This window comes from Pristiophorus japonicus, chromosome 1 (assembly GCF_044704955.1).
Source record: "Pristiophorus japonicus isolate sPriJap1 chromosome 1, sPriJap1.hap1, whole genome shotgun sequence".
Taxonomy (NCBI): Eukaryota; Metazoa; Chordata; class Chondrichthyes; family Pristiophoridae; genus Pristiophorus; species Pristiophorus japonicus.
The window spans coordinates 100,105,396-100,119,438 of NC_091977.1; the positions used below are offsets into that span (position 1 = coordinate 100,105,396).

The following is a 14,043-nucleotide window of genomic DNA, read 5'->3' on the forward strand; positions in this document are numbered from 1 at the left end:
AACAGCACTAGCAAGCACTTCACCTAGGACATCGGTTCTGGTCCTGCCCAGGTGCAGACCTTCTGCTTTGTACTGGTTCTACCTCCCCCAGAACCGGTTCCAATGTTCCAGGAATTTGAATCCATCCCCATTTCACCATTCCTCAAGCCACATATCCATCTGAACTATCCTGCTATTCCTACTCTGACTAGCATGTGGCATTGGTGGCAATCTTGAGATTACTACCTTTGAGGTCCTACTTTTTAATTTAACTCCTAGCTCCCTAAATTCAGCTTGTATGATTTCATCCCATTTTTTACCTATATCGTTGGTACCTATGTGCACTACGACAGCTGGCTGTTCACCCTCCCCCTCCAGAATGCCCTGCAGCTGCTCCGAGACATCCTTGACCCTTGCACCAGGGAGGCAACATACCATCCTGGAGTCTCGTTTGCGGCTGCAGAAATGCCTAACAATAGAATCCCCTCTCACTATAGCTCTCCCACTCTTTTTCCTGCCCTCTTATGCAGCAGAGCCACCCCTGGTGCCATGAATTTGGCTGCTGCTGCTGCCTTCCCCTGATGAGGCATCTCCCTTAACAGTATCCAAAATCGTATATCTATTTTGGAGGGAGGTGACCACAGGTGACCCCTGCACTACCTTCCTTCCCTTGCTCTTCCTGATGGTCACCCATTCACTATCTGCCTGTGTAACCTTTACTTGTGGTGTGACCAGCTCACTAAACATGCTATTCACGATGTCCTCAGCATTGCGGATGGTCCAGAGTGAATCCATGCGCAGCTCCATTGCCGCAATGCGGTCTGACAAGAGCTGCAGCTAGACACAATTCCCGCACACATAGTAACCAGGGACACTGGAAGTGTCCCTGACTTCCCACATAGCACAAGAGGAGCATGACATGGCTCTGGGCTCTCCTGCCATGACTTAACCCTTAGATTAACTTAATTTGGCAACAATGCCAAAGCTTTCCTACTGATAAGAAACCTTTGGCATGTCACTGCAGAAACACATATTGTTTAATGGGGATGGGGGAGCTGATTTGTCCCTGGGCCTATTACTTCTTAGGTTGTCTTATCAAATAACGTTATTTTGTTGTTATTGCATTGAACAAGTATTTATGGGACCAATTCCGTCGGCTGTACATCGAGAGCTATCATGCCAAAGGCACAAGGAAGGTCACAGTGCAGAGGAGGGAAGAGAAGCCATTGTTGGGGATGCAATGGCTGCATTGGGATAGGTAGCAATGGAAAATGTGTCAAATAGGGTCACATGCCTGCACGCAATGTTCCCTCTAATTTCTTGGGGGTGCGCGGCCCCTTTAATGGGCTGCATGGCCCATTCAAATTCCTGTGCATACGTGGTTTTTCCATTATAAAACTGGCAAGTGGCCTGCATTGGATTTCTAGACCAGAGCTTTCTCTGGTTACCTAGTAATAACAGTGTAACTAATGCAATGTAATTTATTGGTAATTATGTAACTGATCTTCAATATTCCATTGGAGGAACGCATCCATATTTCCTGATGGTGCTGAAAAGCTTCATAATTGCTCTCGTTTTAGCACTGGACTTGAGATTTTCACAGGTTCTAGTGTAAAATCTAAACCATGGTTGGACCATTATTAAGCCAGCGGTGATTAGATTTTGCTAGAAAAGGATAAATGGGAAGAGATTAGACACCTTCTACAAGATCAAGAAATAGCAGCAATATTTTTCAGCTAATATAGACAGTCTGTGATGTAGAGAAAAATACCCAGAGCTGGGGCTCACACCAGCATTTCTCTGAACAGCACATTCTTAATTTTGGTTAACCCATCAATAAAGTTAAGGGGAATGAATCTGAATCACTCACTCACTTTCTACAGAGTCGTGTATGTAGAATGGTATGAAAAAAAACATCATCTTATACAAAAACAATGCATGACATAGAAGGGTGGAAATAAATGTAACCCTCGGAACATCACTCAGGAATGATCTCATCATTTGTGATTGGGCTGTGGCTATATCTTTGACATGACTATGTCACTCGATAAACTCTAATGAGTATCTCAACAGAAAAATGGTCAATTAAAGGCTAATTCCACAACATACGACGGGAAACATGGAGATAAAGACCAAAAATTCCATAGTGGCTGCTCTCTCAATGAAAGAGTGGTGGAGCAGAATATTTATCCAATCCTGTCCCAAAATGATGGTTCTTGACACTGATCTTTAAGATTATTGTCATTTTCCGCGCTCCTTGCCAAGGGTAGTTTTAAGGAGTTTAACATCATTTAATATCAGTCCTGTTTATACCCGCTGTCCTGCCATTATACTATGGCAGAGCTGTGTAGAGTTCACTTCCTCCCAGTTAACTGGTTAAATGAAGCTATCTATCTGTGTAGTACACTCCACTGGCTTATCCACTCTTCATGCAGGTGGGTCCTTACTTGTCCTGTTGGCTCAGACTCTGTTGGTGTAATGCTCACTCTGCACCCTGAGAATACCCCCAGAAATTTGTTCAACAGTTTTGGAATTGTCATGTTTGATTCCTCCTCTGTGCAGAACTGGGGAGGAGCTGGGGAGCTACTATTGACCTGAGTGCCCTCAGGCTAAAGAGGAGACAATTTAACCGATATCCTCTGACGGAAAATACACAAGTATGGATGGTGGATGAGGATTACCTACTGACACTTAGGGGAGGAAATTTGTTTGGGGGCTAATAAGGGCGCTGATGATGGTGGGGTGATAAATTTTGCGCGGGGAAATGTTTTGCATCTGCAGCCACAAAATTCATCAGCTGGGTTCTGGGTGTGGAGCGGAGCGCTAAGGGAGGCGTTCCACACCTCTTTTAGGGTGCTAGACTGGCTGAGAAACTGAAAATCCCAAGCTAAAGAGCCGGCCTTGGACTGCCCTCAGAGAGGCTTCCCTGGGGGAAAAAATTGGCCCAAATACCACCAAAAGCATTCCCAGTACCTTACTGATGCCACATAACTATAAATGGCAAAAATTTAAAAAAAACTATCACACTTACCTCAGATTGACATTCTTTCCTTCACTGCCGCCGATACAGCTCGAACCGCCCACTTTCCCAGGTGGTTCCACTAGGGCGCACAACGAGGTGCTACGGATCCCCCAGAAAACAAATTTAAAAACAGTGTTGAAACCAGGGGTGTTGCACATTGGCTCGCCTCTCCCGGACAGTACTGCTCTGCACCTCTGCAAAACCGGCACCGAAGCACTGGAAGATGGCCGCCTGCCTGGAAATGGTATCCGCCACCATCACTGCCCCTCCGGGATGCGAACATAGGCAGCAACAGACTGAATTTCCACCCCTTACATCTGGGCTCACATGCAAAGAATGACCAATTGGGTAAAATACCAGCAGACTGCCAGAGTTCATGGATTCTCATCTCATCAAAAGTCAACACCTTTAGCATAGAAGAGGAGTGCATTGGATAAAATATGATTTTTTTGTATTTTTATCTTTATAAAAAAAATAAGACTTGTATTTATATAGCACCTTATCACTCCTCTCCACATATTTCAACAACTGTTGTTCTGCAAGGAAACACAGTAAGATGCCATTAAAAGCAATGAGATGATTAACCAGTGAATCTGTCTATGATAGTGCTGAGGAAGGAAGGTTTGTCAGGCTTCTTTGAAATAGTGCCGTGGGATCTCTCATGTTCACCCAAGCTGCCATTAATGCCGCACTCCCTCAGTACTGCACTGCAGTGCCAGCTTAGATACATGGTTTGGTCCTGGAGTCGAACATGAATGCACAATCTCTGGGTCAGAAGCAATAATGCTATTAATTGAACTAAGTTTACAGTAATTAAATTGCAGGTCGAATTTAGTATTATGGGGTTAATTTTACAGTAATAATGCTATTCCCAATGCCTAAATAACTTTATAAATGGAATACTGCGATTGTTTTAGAGTCATGATGTGAGAGTTGAAGGGCTAGAAATTCTGTTGCGCTGCGTTTGGGGCGATAACTTTTGAAATCTCAGAAAAGTTTTCTGTTCCTGGGAAATTCAGCTTTAGCATTCCAAGAGGGAAGTGGAGCACAAAATCAAGCATTAACCACTTCTCTTGGGACGATAAAGTGCAAGAGCGGGGTGGTAGTAGCAGAGCGCTGATCAATGTGGAGTGTAATGATACCGGCATCAGAGGCTGCATCCCTCATTTAAAGGGAAGGGCCAATGATGGTGCACAACTTTTGCTTATTTCTGCATTGAAAGACCCAAACACTCTCAGAGAGTGGAGGGCTTGGACATCTTGCAGCAATGAGGGATAGAAAACTTTCAGCAGGCAGCAGACTGGTGCAAAGAATAAAGTTTGGCCTACCTGAAACTGTCTTTAATTAGCAATCCCCAAGCAGCCAGTCGAGGTGACAATGCCTCATCTTCCTGCTGTTGTTCACGCCTGGCGATACAGCAGGGGGCGGGAAGCAATTTCACATCCAAGACAGAACAAGGCGCTGTGCACTTTATAATGTCACAATCTGGGCGGCACTAGAGGCCAAGGCAGTAAGTGTTAGCGCCAGCATTAAACCGGCAGTGAATTCGCTGCCCCCGGTCGATAATCCCTTAGTGCCCCATTACCGCACCCCCCCAGATGCTAACGGGAGGTGCAATGCAGCCAGATTTTCCCCCTGAAAACTTTTAAAAAGCAGCTGGCCCAGGGTGTCTAGAATTTCCTGAAACTGTTACTAGCCTGAGGGCTAGGACTCCACTTATAACCATCAACAACCAGTTACCAACACTGTCTCTGCGATGGCAGTGAAGTTATTATGGTATTGCTTCTGTGCATGGTTTAAAACAGTCACACCAGGAAATGAAAGTTATTCCAAACTGGGTGAATGAGGTCTTCATAAATAGACCCAAAAGGCCCAATTCAGATCACTGAGGCTTTCAAATGGCTCAGTCCATAGTCTTAGTGAGTGTACTGAGTGGAAGAGTAGGTTGTCAGCAGGGATGCACTAATGCAGCCTGCTGATATTGGAAACAACATCGCCTGCTAGTTGAATACCCGAGTGAATTCCCGGACCCTGGTACCAAGGAGACGGGTCGTGCCTGCGCTGTACAGCCGTCACCTGCTGTTGGTGGTGGGAAGACACAGTTAGAACCTCTGAGCAGGGCAGGTGACCATGGTGTCTCCATCACAATTCACAATTCATGCTCCATTCACTTATGTAAATGACAAGTAATGAAGACAGCAAACAAATAGTGCTACCTCCTCAAGGTGGCAGTTAGTTAAGTGTAGATAGTAATGCTGCTGCATAGCTTTAATGGATGGGGGTGTGGGGTGGGGTTGTTGTACTGTGGGTGTGGAAGCAGAGCCCTAAATGATCTTGGTGCCCAGGACCCCAAGAATTCTTCTGATATGCAGTAATTAATAGCCGCCATATTAGATTGTGTCTCAATAAAAAGACAGCCTGGTCACAACCATAGAATATACTCTCTCTATCATATCTGACAATTTCTGAGTACTTAGATTAAGAGTGCTACCTATAATCATTGATTATTAGATCTTCCAAACAGGCATGAGGCTCACAGAGAAACAAAATACTAAAAACTTTTAGTCATAGAATTCAGCAGAAATTCTAGAGTAGTAGAACTTCAAAATTTGATAAGAGTTGTTGTGATTTGTGTGATCTTCTCAGGAATTTGCTTCTCCATTAGCTCGACTAATTTATACAGTGAATATCTAAACCATATGACCCAAGAAGGTGCGAGGTTCTGGGTATGTTGAGATCCGTAATCTCGGTCCTGGTGGTGGTAAAGGTGCCACAGTTAATCTCGCACTCTGGGTTAGAGAGCGGAAAATTGCCTAGTAAGGAGTCAACAGCTTCAAGAGAAGAAAGAGGAGCAAAAGAGGTGAGAAAGAAAATAAACAGACATGTATAATAAGAGTTTAACTTTAATGACATACAATACGTTTGCCAATTTCTTTTAGCACATGATAAATATGATAAATACAGAAAAAATACATTCAGAAGGAAAATTGTAACTTTTGCCAAGAGTGTACAACAGGTGATATTGGATCAGCCATCTGATATATGCCTCCCCCGATTTTCCTTTCTAGTGAATGGAAATGAAAATTGGGAGAAGTATATAACGGACAGCTGATACGATACCGTCTGCGCCAAAAGTTAAAATTACCCCCATAGTCTTTAACTTTTAGGTTTAGTATTGCCCAAGGGAATGAATACATTTTCCCAAATATTTAGAAAACAATCAAGAATAACAATAATTGCAACAACTTGTATTTATATAGCACCTTTAACATAATAAAATGTCCCAAGGCGCTTGACAGGAGCGTTATCAAACAAAATTGGACACCGAACCACATAAGGAGATATTAGGGCAGGTGACCAAAAGCTTGGTCAAAGAGTAATTTTTAAGGAGCGTCTTAAAGGAGGAAAGAGAGGCAGAGAGGTTTAGGGAGGGAATTCCAGAGCTTAGGGCCTTCATAGCTTAAGGCACGGCCACCAATGGTAGTAGAGTAATTAAAATCAGGGATGCTCAAGAGGCCAGAATTAGAAGTGTGCAGATATCTTGGAGGGTTGAAGGCTGGAGGAGATTAGAGATAGGGAGTAATTTGAAAGCAATGATCAGAATTTCAAAATCGATGCGTTGCTTAACTGGGAGCCAATATAGGTCAGCGAGCACAGGGGTGATGGGTGATAGGGACTTGGTGCGAGTTAGTACACGGGCAGCAGAGTTTTGGATGACTTCAAGTTTACGGAAGTTAGAGCCAGGAGTGCGTTGGAATAGTCAAGTCTAGGGGTAACAAAGGCATGGATGAAGGGTTTCAGTAACGGATGAGCGGAGGCAGGGGTGGAGTCTAGGGATGTTCCGGGGATGAAAATAGGCGGTCTTAGTGATGACGCGGATTTGCAGATATACGGAATATACAACACACTGAACAAAGTATAATATGTTCTACTTGCAGACTCATCAATGAATGGAACGTCAGACTTGAAAGCAAAAAAAAGATGATGCAAACCTTTCCCGAAGATGACACCAAGAGACAGAAATCTGTGGTATCAATTGAAACTCCTGTTCAGCAAGTACCATCCAGTGCTTAATCATTGAAGATGCAATCAGACCAATTTAGGACAGTTAGACATCAATGTTATTTCAAGGGTGCAGATTATATAATCAGTCAGACATGCCTACTCACTGTGTACATATTTAGATTTAGAACATGGCAACTTGGGTTTACTGTAATGCATGGTCTTACTCGTTGTGAAAATAACTTTATCAAACCTGCTTGTCCTCTAATAATTCGCTGAATTTACAGTGAAATATTAGTAAGTATTCTTTGTTGCTTTATTTAGTGCACCCTTATTTATATAATAACTTTGAATTTCCTGTAGTTTCATAAATACTAATGACAGGTCATGGAACATGTTATGTATTTTGGGCTGTAAATGTGACAACATATTTATTGGTAACAAAATGTGGTCCTTAACAAGATAACGGCTAAAATGAGTCAGCTAAGTAAATGCAGTTACCTGTACAATGATTTTGACAGAAAATGCATTTTTATTATAATTTTGTATTTGATTAACAGACATATTTACAGGAGTGACATTCAGTATAACTAGAAAACAGTAGGAAACCTTCCAAATGATCACCTGACTAGGGAGAAATGGCTGTGAGAAGCCCAAGTATTGCCGGCAGTGAATGTGGATGTAGGAAGTATATGGAACGTGACGGTGTTAGCAATGGAGTATGGAGAAAGGGTTTTTGATATATGGTTATGAAGATAAGTGAAAGGTATCCTGTATATTATCAAATACGTAGATTCACACGGAGTTAACTTGGGAATCAAAGTAGGACAAAGAAAATATTGGAAATGTAGCGTGTTTGCTGATCTGCAGCTTCTTCAAACTGAAATTTCCGGAATTATTCAAACAACGCACTGAGGAGACACAAAGGTTGGTGCTCAAGCCCACTGTTAACAGTCGTGCATTATTGTTCTGTTTCCATTTGTACTTGGATTGACTGAGCTCATCCTAGGAACATTGTTAAGTATAGACTGCCCATTCAAACAGGTAGTTTCAAGACTGGGAGGACGTTAACGAAGCATTAGCAAGTACGAGTGATATTTTATTCCAGGTAACGACAATGTCTGGTGGGATAGAGGTGTCGGGAGTGTATTTCTTTACTGGTGTGATAGCAGAGTGTTTACACCTACAGTGATTACACTGCACATTTTACAGGTCAGGAATGAATCAGTGCCAGATTTGTCTCAGACCTGAATCAAACTCATTATAAAGAGTGCAGTAACCTTTTCATTACCCAACCAAAGAAAAAACTATGATTGTAGAATGTTTGTTTCCCTTTCCTCCCCTTCTCTTCTAAAGTCAGTGCCACAGTATGGTTCCGTGAGCGCTGACAGCCATTCGTCAAGTGCGAGCCTAGCCAGTGAGCGTTGCCAAGTTATTTGACCATGGAGAACGGCCAGACTTAATCCTGTCCTCGTCCAACATCGCCACACGTGCACCTTCCAACAAAGGTCACTGGATAGTGATAAGGAAAGGGATTCTTGGCAGAGTTTCCCCCTCCCTAGCCCAAGGACGCAGACGCCAATTGTAGTAGCTCACGGAAGAGTTTGGGATGTATTTCATTTTGGAGGAGGACGATGCACAATTTACGTTGTTCTTAATAAAGATGGCAGATGCAATAATAAAACTGATTTGAAACAAATACAGCCCATAGTGACACAGCCAATCACCTGCTACAAAACAAAACACTTTAACAGGTTATGGGTATTATATATCTAAATAACAGAAAGAATGGTAGATTACGATATTTGAAACCATGTCTGAAGCATTGACAGGTAGCTTTTCACAAAATTCCTCAGCTGAACTAAGTTCTTTCCTTATGTTCTCATTGCTTATCCTATTTTGTTATTCTTCCCACCTGCTTTTACAACAAAAAAAATCCTTTACAAAGCTGCCTACAGCTGCTTCTAGCTTTCTGGTTTAACCTTTTGGAGCCAATTAAAAAAACACTCAGAGTGAAATACAGTACTATCAATATTAGGGTTTTGTCTTTTTTCATTTTTGAAGAAAAGCATCAATGTTGGTGTTACTTGACCCAGATGACTCCTAACCATCACTGACAATTCTCCAATCAGAACTACCAGGTCACAGTCTGTTTATACTTCTCCTTTACAAACACCTCATATTTAAGCACTTTGAAAAACCACTCATCATGTTGGAAAATTGATTTTAAGAACATAAAAACTAAGCTGGATAGGCAATTTGGCCCTTTGACCCTGTTCCACCATTTAATAAGATCATGGCTGATCTTCTACCTCAAGTCCACCTTCCCACACTATCCCCATATCCCTTAGTTTCCTTAGTTCCCAAAATTTATCGACCTCTGTCTTGAATATACTCAACGACTGAGCATCCACAGCCCTCTGGAGTAGAGAATTCCAAAGATTCACCACCCTTAAGTGAAGAAATTTCTCCTCATCTCAGTCCTAAATGGCCAACCCTTTATTCTGAGACTGTATTCCTCTATTCTAAATTCTCCAGCCAGGGGAAACATTTTCTCAACATTAACGCTGTGAACCCCCTTAATAATTATATGTTTCAATAAAATAATAATTACATAAATTAAGTTTATATTTGTGTGTCAATTTTACCCCTCTCAACCTCATTTTTCTTAGTTCTACATGTTATTGTGTTATTCCTTCACTGACTATATTGCCTATTCCAATGTACTCTCTAAGAATTATACCAGTGTTGCTGTGATGCTATCTGAACTACACGTTCTGTAAGAATGGTGACAATCACCTCACCCTCTGATTGCCCCACCATGTCAATATTTAAGAATATGTTAGATGAGTGGTCACAGTGAAGCAGTCTATGGATATGGGAACAGAGCAGGCACATGGGATTGGGACTACTGCTCGTCTGGACAATAAACACCAACATGATTGGTTGGGCCGAACAGCCTGTTTTTGTGTTGTCATTTCAATTAAAACATTTGTGTCCCCTCTGCTGAGCACTTTCTCACCTCAGCTAAAATAAGGAGCTCACCATTCGAGATGCCCAGATGTTATAGTGGGTAAACTTATTGTCTGGTTTGGTGCCAGAATGTCCCAAATTCAATCCCTAGTCTGTGCTGAATTTGTGCTAGGGCAATGGTGTGACACCACAAATCGCAACAGCATTTTTGGACTAAGTAGAGATAAAATTGTATATGGTTCATGTGCATGAATGGTAGGTAGCCTAAGGCCTGGAATTCCTTCCCTAAACCTCTCCCCCTCTCTACCTTTCTTTCCTCCTTTAAGAAGCTTGTTAAAACCTTCCTCTTTGACCAAGCTTTTGGTGATCTGCCCTAATTTCTCCTTATATGGCTCAGTGTCAAATTTTCTGTCTTATAATACTCCTGTGAAGCATCTTGGGATGTTTTACTATGTTAAAGGTGCTATATAAATACAAGTTATTGATTTTGTTAGGTGATGACACCACTGGGCTTGGCTATACTGCTCCCCACAGTTAAATAGCCCATGGATACTCATTGTTTAAGCTTACACATGAAGAATGGTCATTTGGTAAGATACTGGAGGGCTGGCAGTATCACAAGAACTGTATGTCAGTATGAGCCACAACATTTAAAGGGATGAAGGTTAAAAAAACAGATGGAAAAACAAATAAAAGGAACTCAAAATTTGCGAATCATGATGTAGAAACAGAGTCCTGCCAATCTATGAGACTCTATATCAGCGTAATAACACAGTCCATGGCAGGGTTGACTTTTGCCATCTCCCACAATCTAAAATTATGAAAATTTAGGTTAGAAACTATCAGACATATTCATTCTAGCACTCTGCTTGCTTTTAATCTGGCAAAACTCAAATAACTTGTATTGCGTTTCAACAATGTATATTAATATACATATTTAAATTATCATATCTGTTAATTTAAAAGATCCCTTATAAATGTTATGGAGCGAAATAAAAATGGTTCAGTTGCGTGAGATTTGCTCTGCAGTTACTGTATTGGTACACAGTGATTACTATGATGTATAAGCAGAATAAGCAATCAATGGTGATGTTTTTTTATTATTATATTGCGACATAGGACAAGGCTACAGCAACATGTCATCAGGGGTGATATCTTCCTCACTATGACTGAAGGGAAAGGTTATAAATAATCTTAAGAATTATTTTCTGCCCCTGGTTTGTAAGTTTGCACAAGGTGCTACCACTGACCTTAGTACCCGTAGGTTAGGGAGGCAAAACTAAGCAAAGGACTCTACTCTTGATCACTATCCTTTGAGTTAGCTTGGAAAGTGTGTGAGTGTGTGGATGTCAAGTGAAGACAAGATCTAATTTGCCTCTAATGTCTCCCAATGTTAAATGGTTAATGCCTGACTTGACCTTTTTGTACCCCACATTTTATTGATTATATATTTTCATTGAAAGCCTCATCTAATAAATAGACAAATAATTTACCAGCATTTAGATTTATACTAATTGTGAGGTCCTGGTGGGACACTGATACATGTTACTTTAGCTCCATTTATATGTGGCTAAATAAAATTAATTTACATTTTTTGCACTACTGTAACAAGCTATGAACTGTGGAAATATTGTATAAACTAATTATTATGTTTTGTTTCATCTGTTATAGATTGCTTTGTATGATTTGATATTCAAATCAGATGGAAATACAGTTGAACTCTTGCATTAAGTGGCAATCTTCTGGACTGAATTGAAATGATTATTAAATTTGAAAGGGATATGGACATTTTCTGTTATAATGGCAGTTTTAACTATAATTGTGACCACCTTTAAAGCATGGTTGTGCATTGAAAGCACAGGTTCAAACTGACTTTTGCTGCTTACCAGGCATTTTTACTTTTACTCCTGCCTGCACCAGAAGGTGGCTGCTTCATCCAGGTGCATGACCAATTTAACTGCAATGATCCACATTTTAGTCTACCTTATTAACACTGTATCCGTATATATAAAAAAGGAGAAACATTATTGACAACTCAAATAAAAATAATCACTTAAGGACTGGATTGTTGTTTCTTTTGAAGGTGGACTATATTCGGAACCATATATCACAGTACTGTTTCTATTGTGCTATTGTCACAGTGAAACTTAGACATAATAGGGAAGGAACAAAAATCAAAACTCTGCAAATGCTGGTAAACTAAAACTAAAATCAGAAAAAAGCTGAAAATACTCGACCGATCAGGCAGCATCTGTGGAAAAATAGAAGTGGACCAAAGGAGCTTGTGGTATTATTCCCAAAGGAGCTGGAAAATTAGATATTATATAATATAATGTCACAAATAACTGCCACCTGTTAATAAAATTACTGGAAATGTGAGGCTCCCTTCACCTATACATTTTATTCAGCTGAGAGTACATTCACACTTTGGTATATTATGAATTTTTTATATAGTTGGTTAATTAATTTTGCTTCCATAGTGGCCTTAAAAAAACAAGTGAAATATACCAACGGCAAGAGAGATCCACTGGATTGTGTTTCAGATACTGTAGAAATAAAATAAGTAGTAGAAAGGGACAGATACGCGGGAAAGGTGTGTCAGTCGGTGGTTTCAATGCTGTTTTGCACCCTGTCACAAATGAACTTCTCAACATTTTGATATCATTTTAATGCTAATGCTTAGTTGTGCCAATTCAAGGGCTCGTTAATGGCTCTTTATACTGGTGCTGCTTTTCATTCGGTGTAATAAAGTCTCCGCTAACACCTGTTGCTACATGCCTGAGTTGAAGTTATTAAAATGCCTAGATAGGTGTAAAAAAATGTTGATGAACATTACACATGTGCTGCCAAGCATTGCCACAAGAGATAGAAGTTAGTGCAGGAGAAAAGGTTGCATTGAAGATCTAAAATCACTTGCACCGACTACTCCAGGGGCCAGCCACAAATACCTGTCATGAATGAAGATACAAAGACTGTGAATGTCCAGGGAGATGGTGCGAAACTGTGCCAACTCTTGAACAATTAACTGTAGGGAAAACCTTCAGTAAGCATTGCCTTTCCAATGGTAGCCAAGGTAAAAACATCTTTCAGTTTCTATGTGACTGGTAGATTCCAGGTCCCAACAGGGGATATCACAGAAATGAATCAGTATTCAATCCAGAGAGCCATTAAACATTTTGATTGATGTACTGTTGTCCATGTGCTCCAGTACATCAACTTTGGCTCAGAATAGCCCCTGCAATTGCAAAGGTAGCAAGGCTACGACCAAATTGCATGGCTCCTTAGCTATACTATTATTTAGGCACTGTCTAACAACACCACATTATCACAATATTATTGACCAAAATGTCCACAATAGTTGACAAGGCCTAATGCATTCTTTGAGGCAGAGTTTGACTATCAGGCAGCCGACGGGTGGAGCGGGCCAGCTGGAAACCCGGTTCATTTTGTGGGCCAGGCCTCTTTACCATGCCATAGGTGCCCCGCTCCAACTCACTGGCTTCGAGCCGGTACATAATTAGGTGGCTCAGGGGTCAACCCAGCCAGCAGCATGGCATTTGTTAGAGGAGTTATGTTAGGCTGGGAGGATGTACTGAATGGGACTCTCTAGAGCTTTGTGTTGTAACCACTACTGTTCCTAATTTACATCAGCCACTTAGATTCAGAAACTAAATGCAAACTGATGGTGTTTGCAGATGATATCTAACTAGGAGGGATAGTGAAAATAAAGAAAGATTTGGATTTATATGACACCTTTCATGACCACCGGGACAATGAAAAGGACAGCTATTTGCACGAGGAAAATACTCTGATTGGCTCTCCATTATCACATGACCTGATTGCTGATTGCTCCCCTTGGAGGATAAGCCACACCCAAGTGTTTCATGGAATGTGTAATTGGAATCACCCACTCCAAGTTCTGAGTGACTTTGCAAAGTGTAATTCAAGCCATTCTGACTTCAGACCCCAGAAAGAATAGAGCTCCCCAACCCAGCACAAGTTCCTGACACCCTCAGCCCAAATTCCTGATCCCATCCCAGCCCAAGTTCATGCCTCCCCCTGCCAAA

General features: G+C 41.3%; 1 protein-coding gene across 1 annotated transcript in view; it reads left to right on the top strand.

Moving 5' to 3' along the window:
* The window catches only part of LOC139228956 (protein FAM240C), a 31,325-nt gene extending 19,292 nt beyond the window's left edge, over nucleotides 1-12,033 (top strand). The window contains exon 4 of the mRNA XM_070860579.1: nucleotides 6,940-12,033. Coding sequence (XP_070716680.1) covers nucleotides 6,940-7,075 — 136 coding nt within the window. The 3' untranslated portion in view covers nucleotides 7,076-12,033. The remainder of the gene's footprint in view (nucleotides 1-6,939) is intronic.
* The last annotated feature ends 2,010 nt before the right edge of the window (nucleotides 12,034-14,043 follow it).